Source organism: Cornus florida, unplaced genomic scaffold, assembly GCF_030987335.1.
Source record: "Cornus florida cultivar Cherokee Brave unplaced genomic scaffold, ASM3098733v1 CherokeeBrave_3.0.0_Hap2_Chr09, whole genome shotgun sequence".
NCBI lineage: Eukaryota > Viridiplantae > Streptophyta > Magnoliopsida > Cornales > Cornaceae > Cornus > Cornus florida.
Window position 1 is genome coordinate 72,782,093 of NW_026775579.1, and position 14,157 is coordinate 72,796,249.

General features: G+C 32.5%; 1 protein-coding gene across 3 annotated transcripts in view; it reads left to right on the forward strand.

Moving 5' to 3' along the window:
* Positions 1–13,313: 13,313 nt before the first annotated feature.
* The window catches only part of LOC132274389 (ankyrin repeat-containing protein ITN1-like), a 30,225-nt gene continuing 29,381 nt past the window's right edge, over positions 13,314–14,157 (forward strand). For all 3 annotated transcript variants that reach the window (XM_059775659.1, XM_059775660.1, XM_059775661.1), the window contains exon 1: positions 13,314–13,395. In XM_059775659.1, the coding sequence (XP_059631642.1) occupies positions 13,370–13,395 (26 nt within the window). In that variant the 5' untranslated portion in view covers positions 13,314–13,369. The remainder of the gene's footprint in view (positions 13,396–14,157) is intronic.

Here is a 14,157-nt window from a genome sequence, read left to right on the forward strand (position 1 = left end):
GTAGCTGAGTGCAATTAATAATTTGAGATAAATGAGATGGGAGAGGAGCTAGCGTCCTAAAATTAACAGAAAACTAATGTTGATATTACCTTTTCCGACAAAAAGAAGAAAGACATTTTATACCAAAACAATTACCTACACTAAGACCAAAGCCTTGATTATATATTTTGATGTCATGAATATGACGTATTTTGCCTCATTTGAAACAGAGTTGGCAACAAAGAGATAAAGTCGCTAATAATTAAGCACACGAAAAATAAAATACATACATAACGATATCTATGTGGTATATATAATTCCAAGCAGCCTATGTAAACATTTACATAATTCTTATCATTGTTCAATATAATCGGCTATTTGTACTTGTCGTTATACATTTTGATGGGGAAACAGTGATCAACATCATATTGTGGACATATACGGTGTAATTTTGATGAGGAAATTAGATGTTAATTAATTATTACAAATCATTTATTAAATAGATGGACTTTCAACCTTGTTTTAAATTTTTAATGATAATTGTTACCTCTCATGATTCCATTTTAATAATATTTATGTCTGGGAATAGGAATTTTCTTTATTTCATAGTTTGCCATTTATCATGATTGGGTAAACGGTTATAATATTTGAATGATAATATTTTATCATATATTATCTATTTTAGGAAATCATAATTTGAGTAATCAAAATGATAACCCAGGTTGTCTGATCAAAAGAACTAGAACTAGCATTTAAGTTGAATTTCACGATTGTTGCATAAACAAGTATGGAAATTTACGATTTTAAGCTTTAAATTCATTTTTAAAACAACTTTATACAACACTGTTTACAAGTCTCACAATATTTTTTTTGATCACATCATGGATCCAAATAGTGATCAAGTCAAGTATGCCCATCTTCCTATTTGATTAAGGGTGAAAAATTAAACAATAAATACAATCAGAGTATCATTTAGCAAAAAAAGTTGGTTACTTCTTTTTAGCAGGAAATAAATTGAAATAGTTTGTGGAGCTTGATAAATTTTGTATCGCAATTCCGTGCATCCAATTTGAATAAAAATCAAGACACAATCCGGCTGAAGTAGAGTAAAAAAATAATTAAATAGTTTGAAGATATTTAACCTCCCACCCAAAAAAAAAAAAAAAAAAAAAAAGACATACTTAGGCCTAATGTGTAAAATCTATAATGTTCGTTTTGTTGAACATTGATACAACTACACTTGCCAGAAAAGAAAAAGGAAGAAAGAAAATTGATATAGTTGAGATTAATTTGTAATGCCTTCAATTTTTTATTTATTTATCGTATTTGTTTAATAAAGACCATTCTACACCTTTAATGCTTCTTTATCTGTGCCATCAACTATTTATATCATGTCACATAAGATTATCAATAATTGAACAAAGTAATAAGTTGTGAATAGGGACGCGGAACCAATTAAAACCGCTGAGGTGGGGGTGGGTCGTTCCCCCTAATGTGACCCCGTCCAATATAATACATGTGGTATTTTTTTTTATTTCATTATATGAAAATAAATTATAGTGGTTAAACTTTTCTTTAACTTTTTGGTTTTCTCATTTTTCTTTTTCTTTTTCTTTTCTACTTCTCCATCTTGAAATTCTTCTTTCTGTACATTTGAATATTTTTCTTCTTCATGTTAATAAATATGTAATTTTTTTTATAGTAAATATAAATCTTTTTCCAAATAATTATAAAAGACATACGACTGCATAAAAATAAGAACTTTTTATTTTTTTATTTTATATTTTTTATAATTTACCTAAGTTTTCAAACTCTTCTCAGTCGGCCAAACAAATTTTTAAGAGGAAGAGGGACATCAAAAGCTCTACCTATCAAAACCGAGCAAGAAAGTGAGAAAGAGCCGCATGCATCTTATAATTTAGCCAAGACATGGAAGAAAAGGCACAGCTGGCAGCATCATCATCTGTTTTTTTTTTTTTTTTTTTTTTTCTCTGAGAAATGGTAATCTAACATGTTACTTACCAAAAATAAAAATAAAAATATGATAGAAATAAGATGATTGTAATAAATCTACCAATTTTTAAGAAATATCTTAAATAATATGACATGTGCTCAGAAAAAATATATATATTATGATAAAAAATAAGATGATTACAATAGACCCACAATTTTTTTTTATAAGGAGTACCATTGATAATATGACTTGTTTCAAAAAATATAAAAAAAAATGTCAACAACTTTAATGAAAGGCCTCCTTTCACAAATTAAATATGGCATCTCTAACACAAAATGTCTACAAATTAAATCTGTCATTAACATTTGATTGTTTATATAGATTTCAAAAATAATTATTTGAATGGGTGACAAAATCAAGATTGGTAGAGGGGCAATAATGAAATGTACAAACGTGGCTTTCTAGCATTGAAAATGAAAGATGCATTTCATACATCATAGGGGTGGCACATGGTTTGTAGCATTCTTTGTGTCTTTAATAGTGCGCTATTAATGAAAAATTGTATGATATGTGTTGTAACATTAATATGGTGGACCCCTCTGTTAAATATATTTATTCAGCAAGTCCTTATCAATGAGGACTACTAAACGTGTTCCTGCCATGTGCTACCTATGGGCCATTATAGCTAAGGCTATGGTTGCTTACATTGTTTCTTTTTGACATATAAAAATGGCTAAAGTGCCCGATAAAACAAAAAAAACGAAAGAAAAAAAAAGGGTTTTTTATATACCAAATATGTAAAAAAACTTTCTTGATGTTTAAAAAAAAAAAATTGCATTTTTAAAATTAAACAAATAAAATATTTTATCAATTTAAAAACAGAAATACTTAAAATAACCTTAAGACATAATAAAAATAAAAATAAAAATAAACATTAATTTCAGTTTTTAAAGGTCTGTTTGGTGAGACAAAAAAAAAAAAAAAAATATTAAAGTGAAAGAAAGAGAAGTGAAGTAAAGAAAAGAAAAATTACGGACTTGATTGATTTGTAATTCTGAATAAGTTCTTAAAAATTCAAAAAATTGAAAATTATTCTATAGTTATCTTAGAATAGGTATTTTTATAACTGAATTTTTAAAAAATTGAATCAATCAAAATTAAAAAATTATTTGAAAAAAATTATTTGCGTTTTTGTGATTATCTCCTATGAGCAATTTGTTAAACAGAATTAAAAAATTATATAACTCTGATTTGAGAAGACTATATATTTTTATTATATTTAAAAAGACACCTCATATGGTTTTTGAGGCTTTAAAACGGTGGAGGTCACCAACAATTAAACAGAATTGTTTGAGAACTAAGGAACTACAGATCCTAGTCATAAGAGGACAACACTCCTAGGCCCACAGATCATAATCAGCCTTTATTGGGCAATTTGTATTGTCATGGGTTGTTGTAACATTACTATCGTCGACCCCTTTCAGCCCTCTATTTATTCACAATCATAAACATCCTAATCCCTTATCCAAACATTGTCCAGCCAGCAAACCTATGGCTTATGTTACCCGAATGCTTGGATCGCGAAACATGACAGGGGCAAAAGTGACATAATGCAGAGAAAGGGAAAAGAACAAAATTTAAAAGATAAGAATATATTTGCCACTAAAAACACCACATTTTTTTCAAGATAATATTGTATGCAAAATTGCTAATCAATTTATGCCATCATCACAATATTGAATAAGATAAAGTACAAAATAAATAAAACAATAATAAGAACCCTAAACCATCCAAAAAAAAAAAAAAAAACTTTCAATTTCGCATTAAAACCCTTTGTATTATCCCCTCTATTAGTATGCCATTTAAAATAGTCATAATTATTTAGACAAAATCACTCTTTTGCACAAATACTCTAAAAATTTATATTTCCTCCTTTTCCAAATGAACCACTTGTTGATATTGAGGTCCTTAGGTAGTGCCATTATTATTATTATTTTTTAGTGATATTCAAAATTGAATCTCTCACTTTTAAAGTATTTTAATAAATATGAAAGACACATCAGTTTGTAAAAATATCTAGTCGGGGCTTTTATAATTTTAGAAAATTGTGGTGTAAAAATATTAGCTGAGACGGAAGGTAACAGAGGATGATGTACAAAATAGTGTGCCAAAAAAGATGGGAATAGAGAGAGGCTTTTAATATTGCTATGCATTTTATAGAGTTGTAGGCAAGGGCGGGCCAGAAATTTAAGGTGACCGGATTTGAACTATGTAACAAAATTTTAAAAATTTATAAATCAATTGTAATATAATTTTTTTTTTTTAAATACTAGTCATAGTATATATATCTTGAGAAAATTCAAAAATGAGGAAAATATAACTTGGACAAAAAAAACTGAATCAATCATAGTTTTTTGGGCAATTTTCAGTTTTCAGATAGTAGAAAACCATTTCCATAGTTACAAACCAAGCAAGTCATACATAGTATGAAATTATAAAAAGAAATTACTATCATTTTTATTGGAAGGAAATTTTTTTTTTAAAAAATGTGAAAAATATTATTTTGTTAGTTCGAATAGTATGAAATTATATAAAAAAAAAAAAGAAAGAAAAAAGAAAAAGTGATCGTACATGCCAAAACTACCCTTATGATTTCAAACATAATAATATAAGTACTAAAGTGTTAAAGAAAGGTCTTGTAGAATATATATATATATATATAAATTTTTATTTTTTTATTTATCATAGTAGGTGCTGGATTTACAAAAAAAAAATTACTCCCATTATGAGTCATAATTCTCAAAGTGAACATCTATTTTGAAACAGATGAGGTATTATTTTATTGATTAACCTTGTTCAAGTGACTTGTGGTGAGTGATAATGTATAATTGAGGCAATTGGAGATACTATAAACATAGTTCATAAGGGGGTATAATAGGAATTTAAACTATAAAAACACAACTTTCAAGGGGAATTCTTTTTCGTGGGAGAAATCAAGTAGTTGCGCAACACATTTTTCATACAAAAAAAGTTCGTTTCATCATATTCAAATTCGTTTCTTTTCTTTCAATGCTACTTTTATTTAACCGGACTCACCATAAGTGTATTTTGATAATTTTATTTTTTTAAAAATTTGACTGTTAATAGATATTAAGAAACAATTTGTACATATCTTAAAATATTAAGAATTTATGTCCACATACTTATGTAACTCGATCACTTTTAAGTAATATTATCAATTACAATATATACAAGGGTATGTCTGCTTACATTGTTTTAGGTATACAAAGATTTCAACTTGCATGACATTGTTAGGATACACCTACGTTATAACAGACGTAAAGATAAGGTGGTAAAATATATATATATATATATATATATATATATATATATACATATATTTCTTTTTTGTGATTATCTCCTACGAGCAATTGTTAAACAGAATTAAAAAGTTATATAACTCTGATTTGATAAAACTATTTTTTTTTTATTATATTTAAAAAGACACCTCATATAGTTTTGGAGGCTTTAAAATGTTGGAGGTCACCAACAGTTAACACATAATTGTTTGAGAACTTAAACTACAGATCCTACATTGCTTTTAGTCATATGATGTCAACACTCTTAGGCTTAGGTTGGGGGATCATAATTCGAAATTTTTTCATGCCTCAACCGCCCGTCGTCAACGGCAAAATCATATATCTAGGGTTAAAGATTCCAATGGTAGATGGATTGAGGAGGAGTCGCAGATTCAGGATATATTTCTCAGTTACTTCCAAGATCTGTTCCATACGAATAGGCCTACGGGAATTGCTCCTTTTCTCAGGCATATTCCGTCTCGTGTTTGTTCGGACATGAATCAGACCTTAATTCAGCAACCTTCTAAAGACGAAATACGCTAGACGCTTTTTGACATGCAACCTTGCAAAGCTCCAAGTCCGGATGGTATGACTCCTTTGTTTTACCAGCAATATTGGCCTATTATTAAGAATGGGGTCATCGATGTGGTACGTAGTTTCATGCATTCAGGCCATTTATTATCTAGTATGAATCATACCAACATTGTTCTTATTCCTAAAATTGAGTCTCCCACATCTGTGTATCATTATAGATCTATTTCTTTATGTAATGTTGCTTATCGTATTGTTGCTAAGGTGCTTGCTAATAGACTTAGACAAGTTTTTCCCTTAGTAGTTAGTGAGTCCCAAAGTGCTTTTGTTCCGGGACATCACATAACTGATAATATACTCATCACTCATGAAATACTTCATTATCTTAAAAATAAACGTACAGGGCAAAAAGCTTTTATGGCTTTGAAACTGGATATGAGTAAGGCCTATGATAAAATTGAATGGAACTTTTTATTGGCCATGCTTAAAAAACTGGGGGTTTCATCCGCATTGGATTCAACTCATCCATGCGTGTATCTCTACGGTCTCATATTCGGTGCTAATTAATGGTAGACCAGTTGGTATGTTTCGACCCACGCTGGGGCTAAGACAAGGGGATTCTTTATCCCCGTATTTAGTTATTTTGTGTGCCGAGGCTTTATCATTGCCTTTACAGATTGCTCTTCAGCATCGTGTCATATCTGGGATCCGTATATGTCCCCAGGCGCCTCCTCTTTCACATTTGTTTTTTGCAGATGATTCGATTGTTTTTTATCAGGCATCTATTTATGAGATTGCATTTCTGCAACAGCTATTACAGCAATATAAACAGGCATCAGGATAATAGATAATTTTTTCTAAATCCTCTATTTTCTTCTCTATAAATACTAGTGCTGAGGATCGTGTTAGCTTAAGTCAGATACTGGGAATTCAGGAGGAAGGGTTGTGTGCGAAATATCTGGGCATGGCAGTAATTATCAGTCGTTCTAAATAGGATGTCTTCCATTATATTTCGGAATGCATTGCTAACCGTATGGCTAACTGGAAGTCTTTGCTTTTATCTCCCGCGGGTAAGGAAACTTTAATTAAAGCAGTTTTAAATGCCTTACCGACCTATGTGATGTCTTGTTTTCAGTTACCCCGTAAGCTCTGTTAGTCAATGAGAAAGATTATTCGAGGGTTTTGGTGGGGTACAGATGGGGAATCTGCTAAAATTAGTTGGGTTAAATGGGATATTTTATGCAAGGCTAAGGAGGAAGAGCGGTTAGGATTTCGCAATTTTGAGTCGTATAATGTTGCACTAGTGGCTAAGCAGGGGTGGAATTTTCAAGTTACTCAACAAGGGTTGGCTTTTAAACTTTTTAAAGCTAAATACTTTCAAAATTGCTCCTTTTTGGACGAGCCTTTGGGAATCTAATTGTGATACCCCTCGGATCCGAGACACGTGTTGATCAGGCCCATGCCCAAACCCGAGGGAATATAAAACAATTAATATTTTAAAACGAACACAGAATACAAAGTGAATTTAAGAAAATAAAAGTATAAAGCTGAATGAAAACTAAAATATAAAATCCTTTAATATTAAATACTTAAAATCCCAAATAACATAGATTAAATAATCCAATTCCAAAACCTCCAAGGGTACAACTCGGGAATCCATCCTATGGACCCCTAATAAGAAAACCAAACTGAACTGTAAAACTAAAAGAAAACCATATGAATAGAGATGCTACGTCATTGGAAGAATGAGTGGTCGTCTCTGCTCAGCATGAATAAGCTCAAGCCTGGAACTGATGTACACCTGAAAAATAGGAGTGGATCAGGCCCACGAACAAGTTCTACCCTACTACAATCCAAGTAGAGACTCGATACGCATATACACTCTAACCAACTCAACAATAACTATATAATCTGTGTATATATTTATATATATATATATCCACACTATGGACTCTCATTGGACTATGATATGGGTCTTAACCTGAATAGAAGGTACCATGCAAAACGCACCGGAGTGGGCATGACTACCTAAGCCTAACCGGGTGCACCTCAACCAGCATAACCAACTACGCGTCCTATTGCATATACGCTCCCTAACCGTCGACTCTGAGACTCAAGCTCATGTCATAGTACCATAATAATATATTTAAAATCCGTTCACATTCCTCCATAAGAAATCCAGTAAGTTGTTTAGCTTATTCAACCGTACAGACTTAAGTTGTTCAGCTTATTCAACCGCACAGACTTATACATAAGGAGGATTCTATTTTTATAATCCGTACCCTTATTCCAAAGTAGGTAGGACTTAGCAATTTGAGCTAATCCAAACCTGGTATGTCACCGTCCCATACCGGTGCATACAATCCAGTTCATTCAGCAGTTGATAGAATAAATAAAAAAAATATAACTATCAACCAATCCATGCATTCCACAATTGACAATAAAATATTAAGTACAAATATCAATTGTTCCATATTAAGCATGATAAAATAATTATCAATTAACAGGCTTAATCCATACTACTCCGAAATGTTCATTAATTGATACTACATGTTATACATGTAAACCAATTAATTCTAATCAACCATAACAGAATATAAATGTTCATAGTTTTTTATATATATATATTTTTAATAATTTTGGAACGTGACTAACTGCAAATCATCACTAAGAATTTTAATACCAAAGCTTAAACATCTTGCTGTTCCTCCCATCCAAACTGTAAACCAACTTAGGGCCAAATAAGCATACTAAACCATATAAATCCACACGCTTATTTTATAACACTGGGACAGGTTTAATTGAGAATTTTATTGCTAAGAACTGCTATTCCAAGTGTTAAGCAATTCTGCATCCTTTTATATAAAAAACACAGTTAACTTATTAATTAAGCATTGTCCACTGTCGCATTAAAACAAAGTTGTTTTATTTTGCATAAATTTTGTCTCATAGATTTTAATCAATCTTAGAACATCTCCAAACACCCCAATATAGCTTCTTCCAGAATCTGAAAATCCCAAAATCCAAGTCCCGTAGCCCAAACAGTCGCAGAAAAACGGAAAAACCGAAACCCGACGAAAGAGCCTACTTTACAAAAGAAAGAGCCTGCTATTTTAATCTTAGAGCCAGATCTTTTAATCTTAGAGCCTGCTCCAAGACCCCTAAGAGCCGCCTCTTTGGTTCTATGAGCTTGCTCTTTGGCTCCAAGAGCCTGCTCTTTAAAACAGTGAACCGTCTCTCTCTCTGTTCTTCATCGTTTTCAATTCCGGTGGGTTTCTGATGAACTGAACTTCATACCTAGGGTTCCTAAGTGTTTAAATCAGGTTCCAACTTATTCCAGAATCCACTAAATTTTTTGTTCAGTTACCAAAATCAATTTAAGCATGAATTTTGCATCAAGAGTTTAATACGAGCAGTTTATGCATTCCCAAACCCTAACTGTTTTAACACACCAAACTTGCAAAGTAAATTAATTCCAGTGATTCCCAACATGGTATAGAACTAATTAAAATCATTACTCATCAACTTACATGAATTAAAACAGAAATTACGCAACGAAGAATTTAATACAAACATTAAACAACTTGAACACACATCCAGTTTTAAGCATTTAAAACATGCAATCCAGTTCAATTTTTAATCCTTATTAAATCCTGGAATTGTATTAGTCGTGCAAAGAACACGAGCCTAAGGGAAAGAGATAGGTTTAGAACTTGCTTGTGAGATTCGGTTCAAAATCTCAACGTCTTTCTCCTAAGCTTTTCCGGCAATCATTTGGTTTTCCTTCTCTGTTCTCTCACAGACTCCTCTATACATCTCTCTGTTCTCTGTATGCCATGACTAGGGTTCTAAAACCCTAAACAGAACGAAACACACATATTTATAAGCCACCCTTAAACCTAAGTCCAACTAAACCCTAAACTGAAACTCGGCCCATAAAACACAACCTAGTTTATAAACCTTGTCGGCTAAAAGCGTGACTTCTAACAACACATGAAAACCTAACTTAATAAAAACACATTTAACCTAATTCAATTACAAAAACCATGCAATTAAAATAATTAACAATTTAAATAAAATAAAACGCAACTAAAATAATTAATAATTTAAATAAAACACTTAATAAAACAGGTCATTTAAAAACTCACAATTAAATCACACAAATTCATAGTTAACTAAATAAAAATCCAAGTTAAACAATTAAATAAATTCCAGGACTTCCTTTTAAATTAGGGGTATTACACTAATCCCTTTTAGGCTTGGCGGAGTATTTGGTTTTCTTAACCTCTTTTGGGTGCTGGAGCTCGATGGGTGGTGGGTAATGGTCGCTCTATTAATATTTGGAAGGATCGCTGGGTGCCTGGTCTTTCTGGTACCTTGCCTGGCCTGCTTTTAGGGGGACTCCGACTTTGGTGCATGAGCTTTTTAATTCCTCCGGGACTGGATGGAATGTGGAATTGTTTAACTCTTTATTTCAACCGTCCATTATGGCTAATATTCTTGCTTATAGTTTTAGTTTTTGCTCTAAGGAGGATGCGTTGGTTTGTGGCGAGGAGTCTAATGGTCGGCTCTCTATTAAGTCTGCCTATCATTTGGCAAACTGCATGACAAGATCTCCTGATTCCCTTTCTCTCGAAATCGATCCAATAGATTCTTTACACATTAATGGATGGCGCCGTTTGTGGAAATGTAACGTTCCCCCCAAAATCCAGCATTTTTTATGGAAATGTTGTCAATCTGCTCTTCCAGTGCATAGTTCCACCATCTTTCAATATTTCAGAATCTCTTATAGAAAGCATTCCATGCGATGCCTAACCAATAGCTGTTTTGGTGCTTCTTTTCTTAGGCGAATTGGGAACTAGATCTTCTAAATGACAGCAACATCTCCCTTACACCAAACATCTTATGGAACTTACGAGCTAGGAACACTGATTGAAGATTGTTACAAGAGGAGAGTCACTTACAAGGTTCACAGAGCTTGCTTTTCATGAATTGAGGAAGAAGTCCATCTATATTAAGGAAATACTCAAATGGGGTTGTCTGCTTCAAGCCAATCCTGTAGTTCTGTTGTGGGACATCTCACACCTAACCTTCGGGTTTAACAACCTGTTCTCCGGTTCCTTCGTATCGAACCTCATTCCCTGCAGAACTATTCATCACTCCGTCAACCAATTCAACTACGAGCCTGCCCTCCACAGCCGTTGTATGGGCTTGGTTTATTCACCTGCAGACTCCTCTCTACCCACATCCCATTCCGCCCCCTCATTTTTCCTCAACTCTCTCTCGGGCTTAGCGCTAGTTCCTTGTCAAAGCCTGAAGCCAGGTGTGTCCTAGGTGTGGTATGGTTGAGAAATCCATTGAGCATTTGTTATTTCAGTGCCCTCATTCTGTCTATGTTTAGAAATTATCGCCGTTGAGGTTAGTTTGTATGTCTAATGTTCCAGGTTCTTTTAAGGAATGGTGGCTGAACTTGCTGAACCAATGGGGGTAAGGGCTTGATCATCAGGATTCGCTTTGTTGGATAGTTTTTTGTTGCTGGGGTATATGGAAAGCACGCAATAGGTTTCTTTTCGAAGGTGAGCTGTTCTCTCCTTTGCAAATTGTTACCTGGGTTTCCTCTAAGTTTTGGGAATTTAAGGACTCCACTGCTTCCCATTCTTTGGCGACTGCTTCAAGGGGAGATGATTCCATTCTTCCCGTTCCTTCATCCTCTTCCCATTGGTCGCCCCCTCCTATGGGTATGGTTAAATGTAATATGGATGGATCATTTTCCTTGTCGAACTGGGTTGGTGGTGGAGGGGCTGTCTTCCAGAATTCCCAGGGTCAGATTCTGCAGTCGGTGGTTTTTTCCCCTTTCACATCGTCTAGTGCTTCCCAGGCTGAGGCTGTCTCTCTTCGTAAAGCAGTTTTGTGGGCTTTATCTCAGTGTTATGATAAGGTTTGGTTTGAATATGATTTGTTGCTGGTGGTTTAGGCGGTGAATGGCGTGGATGGTGGACCGGTTGAGATTCATTCTCTTTCTTTTGATGTGCAAGTGTTTTTGGAGCGGTTTTCCTATTCTCGCCTTAGTCATGTCCGTCGGCATGACAGCGGAGTTGCTCATGCTTTTGCCAAGCTTTCTCAGCCTCATATTAAGAGTGATATTACTTTTGTTTACATTCCTATCGATATTTTGGATTTGACAACAAAAGTAATCTTTTGTTGATCTAGTTGCTGTTTGTTTAAAAAAATGTCAACACTCCTAGGCCCACAAATCGTAATCAGTCATTAATATGGTCGACCCCTTTCCCTTTCCCTTTCCCTTTCATCACTCTCTTAATTGACAAATCACAAACATCCTAATCCCTTATCCAAACATGGTCCTGCCAGCAAACCTAGGGCTTATGTTACCCGAATGCTTAGATCGAGAAACATGACAGGGCAAAGTGACATAATGCAGAGAAACAGAAAATAACAAAATTAAAATAATTTGAGAGAGTGAGAAAAAGATAAGATGACATATTTGCTTTAGATAAACATTAGAATATAATTGTAATCATTAATAATTGGAGAGGTGGTTTTGTTTCTTTTGGTATATAATGACTCAAAATACAATGGCTTTCTTTTTGCCACTAAAAACACCATATTTTTTTCAAGATAATATTGTATGCTAATCAATTTATGCAATCATCACAATATTAAATAAGATAAATTACAAAATAAATAAAACAATAATAAGAAGCCTAAACTATACCCCCAAAAAAAAAAAAATAATAATAAATAAATAAAAACCTCCTATTCTTTCAATTTCGCATTATTATCCCCTCTATTTAAAAATAGTCATTATTATTTTGACAAAATCACTCTTTTGCACAAATACTCCTAAGAATTTATATTTCCTCCTTTTCCAAATGAACCTAACCGGTTGATATTCAGGTCTTTAGGTAGTGCCATTAATATGTATAATTTTTTTTAGCTTGTCAATGGTTAGTAATTAGTTTGGGAAGGGGAGAATCGAACCTAAAATCAATAGGACAGGGGCACTTTAGGTCTGACCTTTGTACACTCGGACAACACCGCCACATCTCCATTAATATTATTCAAGAGATATCTTTTTGGTGACTTCCCATTATCGGTAAAACCCTAGAGTTAAATTTGGTGGAGTATATCATAAAAAATAAATTAAGTCAAAATTAAAACAAAAAAAGCAGAACCCATCAAGGACAAGGTGATTAAAAAATTGATCTTTTAGATTAAACTCTATTTTTTTTATTATTATCAATACTAAATTTGATAATATGAAGTTCAATTTCATATCTTGTGGCGTGTATTTAACAGCAAACTAATGCTGGTTACACAGTTGGACTTCATTGGAATAATTCAAATGGCATGGGGGCAAATTTTAGAACAAGAGCACAACTTGCAAAATTGTCTGTAGTACGAAAGAATATTTTGCAATTAACCCATATTTTGCAATTAACCCAATATTTCTACTATAAAAGGGAAGTGTTGGAAGTAAATCGATTGTATAGTTATAAACATTTTCAGAAGGTGGACGAAAGTGAAGATGAACACCCACTTTTCTCCGATCATGTAAGATATATTATACTTGTGGACTTATTACATAATTTAAGTACCAATTCGTTTCAATATGTTTACCATTTTCTAAGGCATGTTTGCCTTTATTTTTTTATTTTTTTTCCTGTTCCTCTTCAAATGGTTTACATCAAGTGCCAAAAATTATTAAGAATATGAATAGGAGTGAAGCGGATTAAAAGCTTGCTAAGCATATTATTTTGAATATTATTTCATTCAATGTGGTTTAGACTCAAATTTTTTCTTGGTCAGATGGTAAAGCAAATTTAAAATTTCTGTAGATAAACATAGTTGATTCTTTGAATTAGAAATTTTTTAGTGAAGTGATCATATTAATTAATTATCTTTAGTTAGTTTATTTCTTCTACAATTATTGTGATAATGCCAATTTACATAAAATGAGATTTTTTTTTTGGTAAATAAAAAAAAAATGAGAATTTACTTTCTTTATTTGTAACATTTCTTATTTATTTTATTATTTGCTATATTTTCTTTACAAAGATATGATATATATATGTAATAGATGTGTATAGCTATCTACCGGGGGGGAAAAAAAAAATGCATGTATAGCAGAATTTTTAGTCCCGAATTTTTAATCCATACAACATAATATATTATGCACGTATTTGTATTTATACTTTTAGTTTTTCATTTTACTTTTTTTATTTTTTGTTTTACTGATTTTTTGTAAACAAGTTTTTTTAATTAAATGAAATTAAATTCGAACCTCCTAGAATCTGTCATTTTCCCTACCTTATT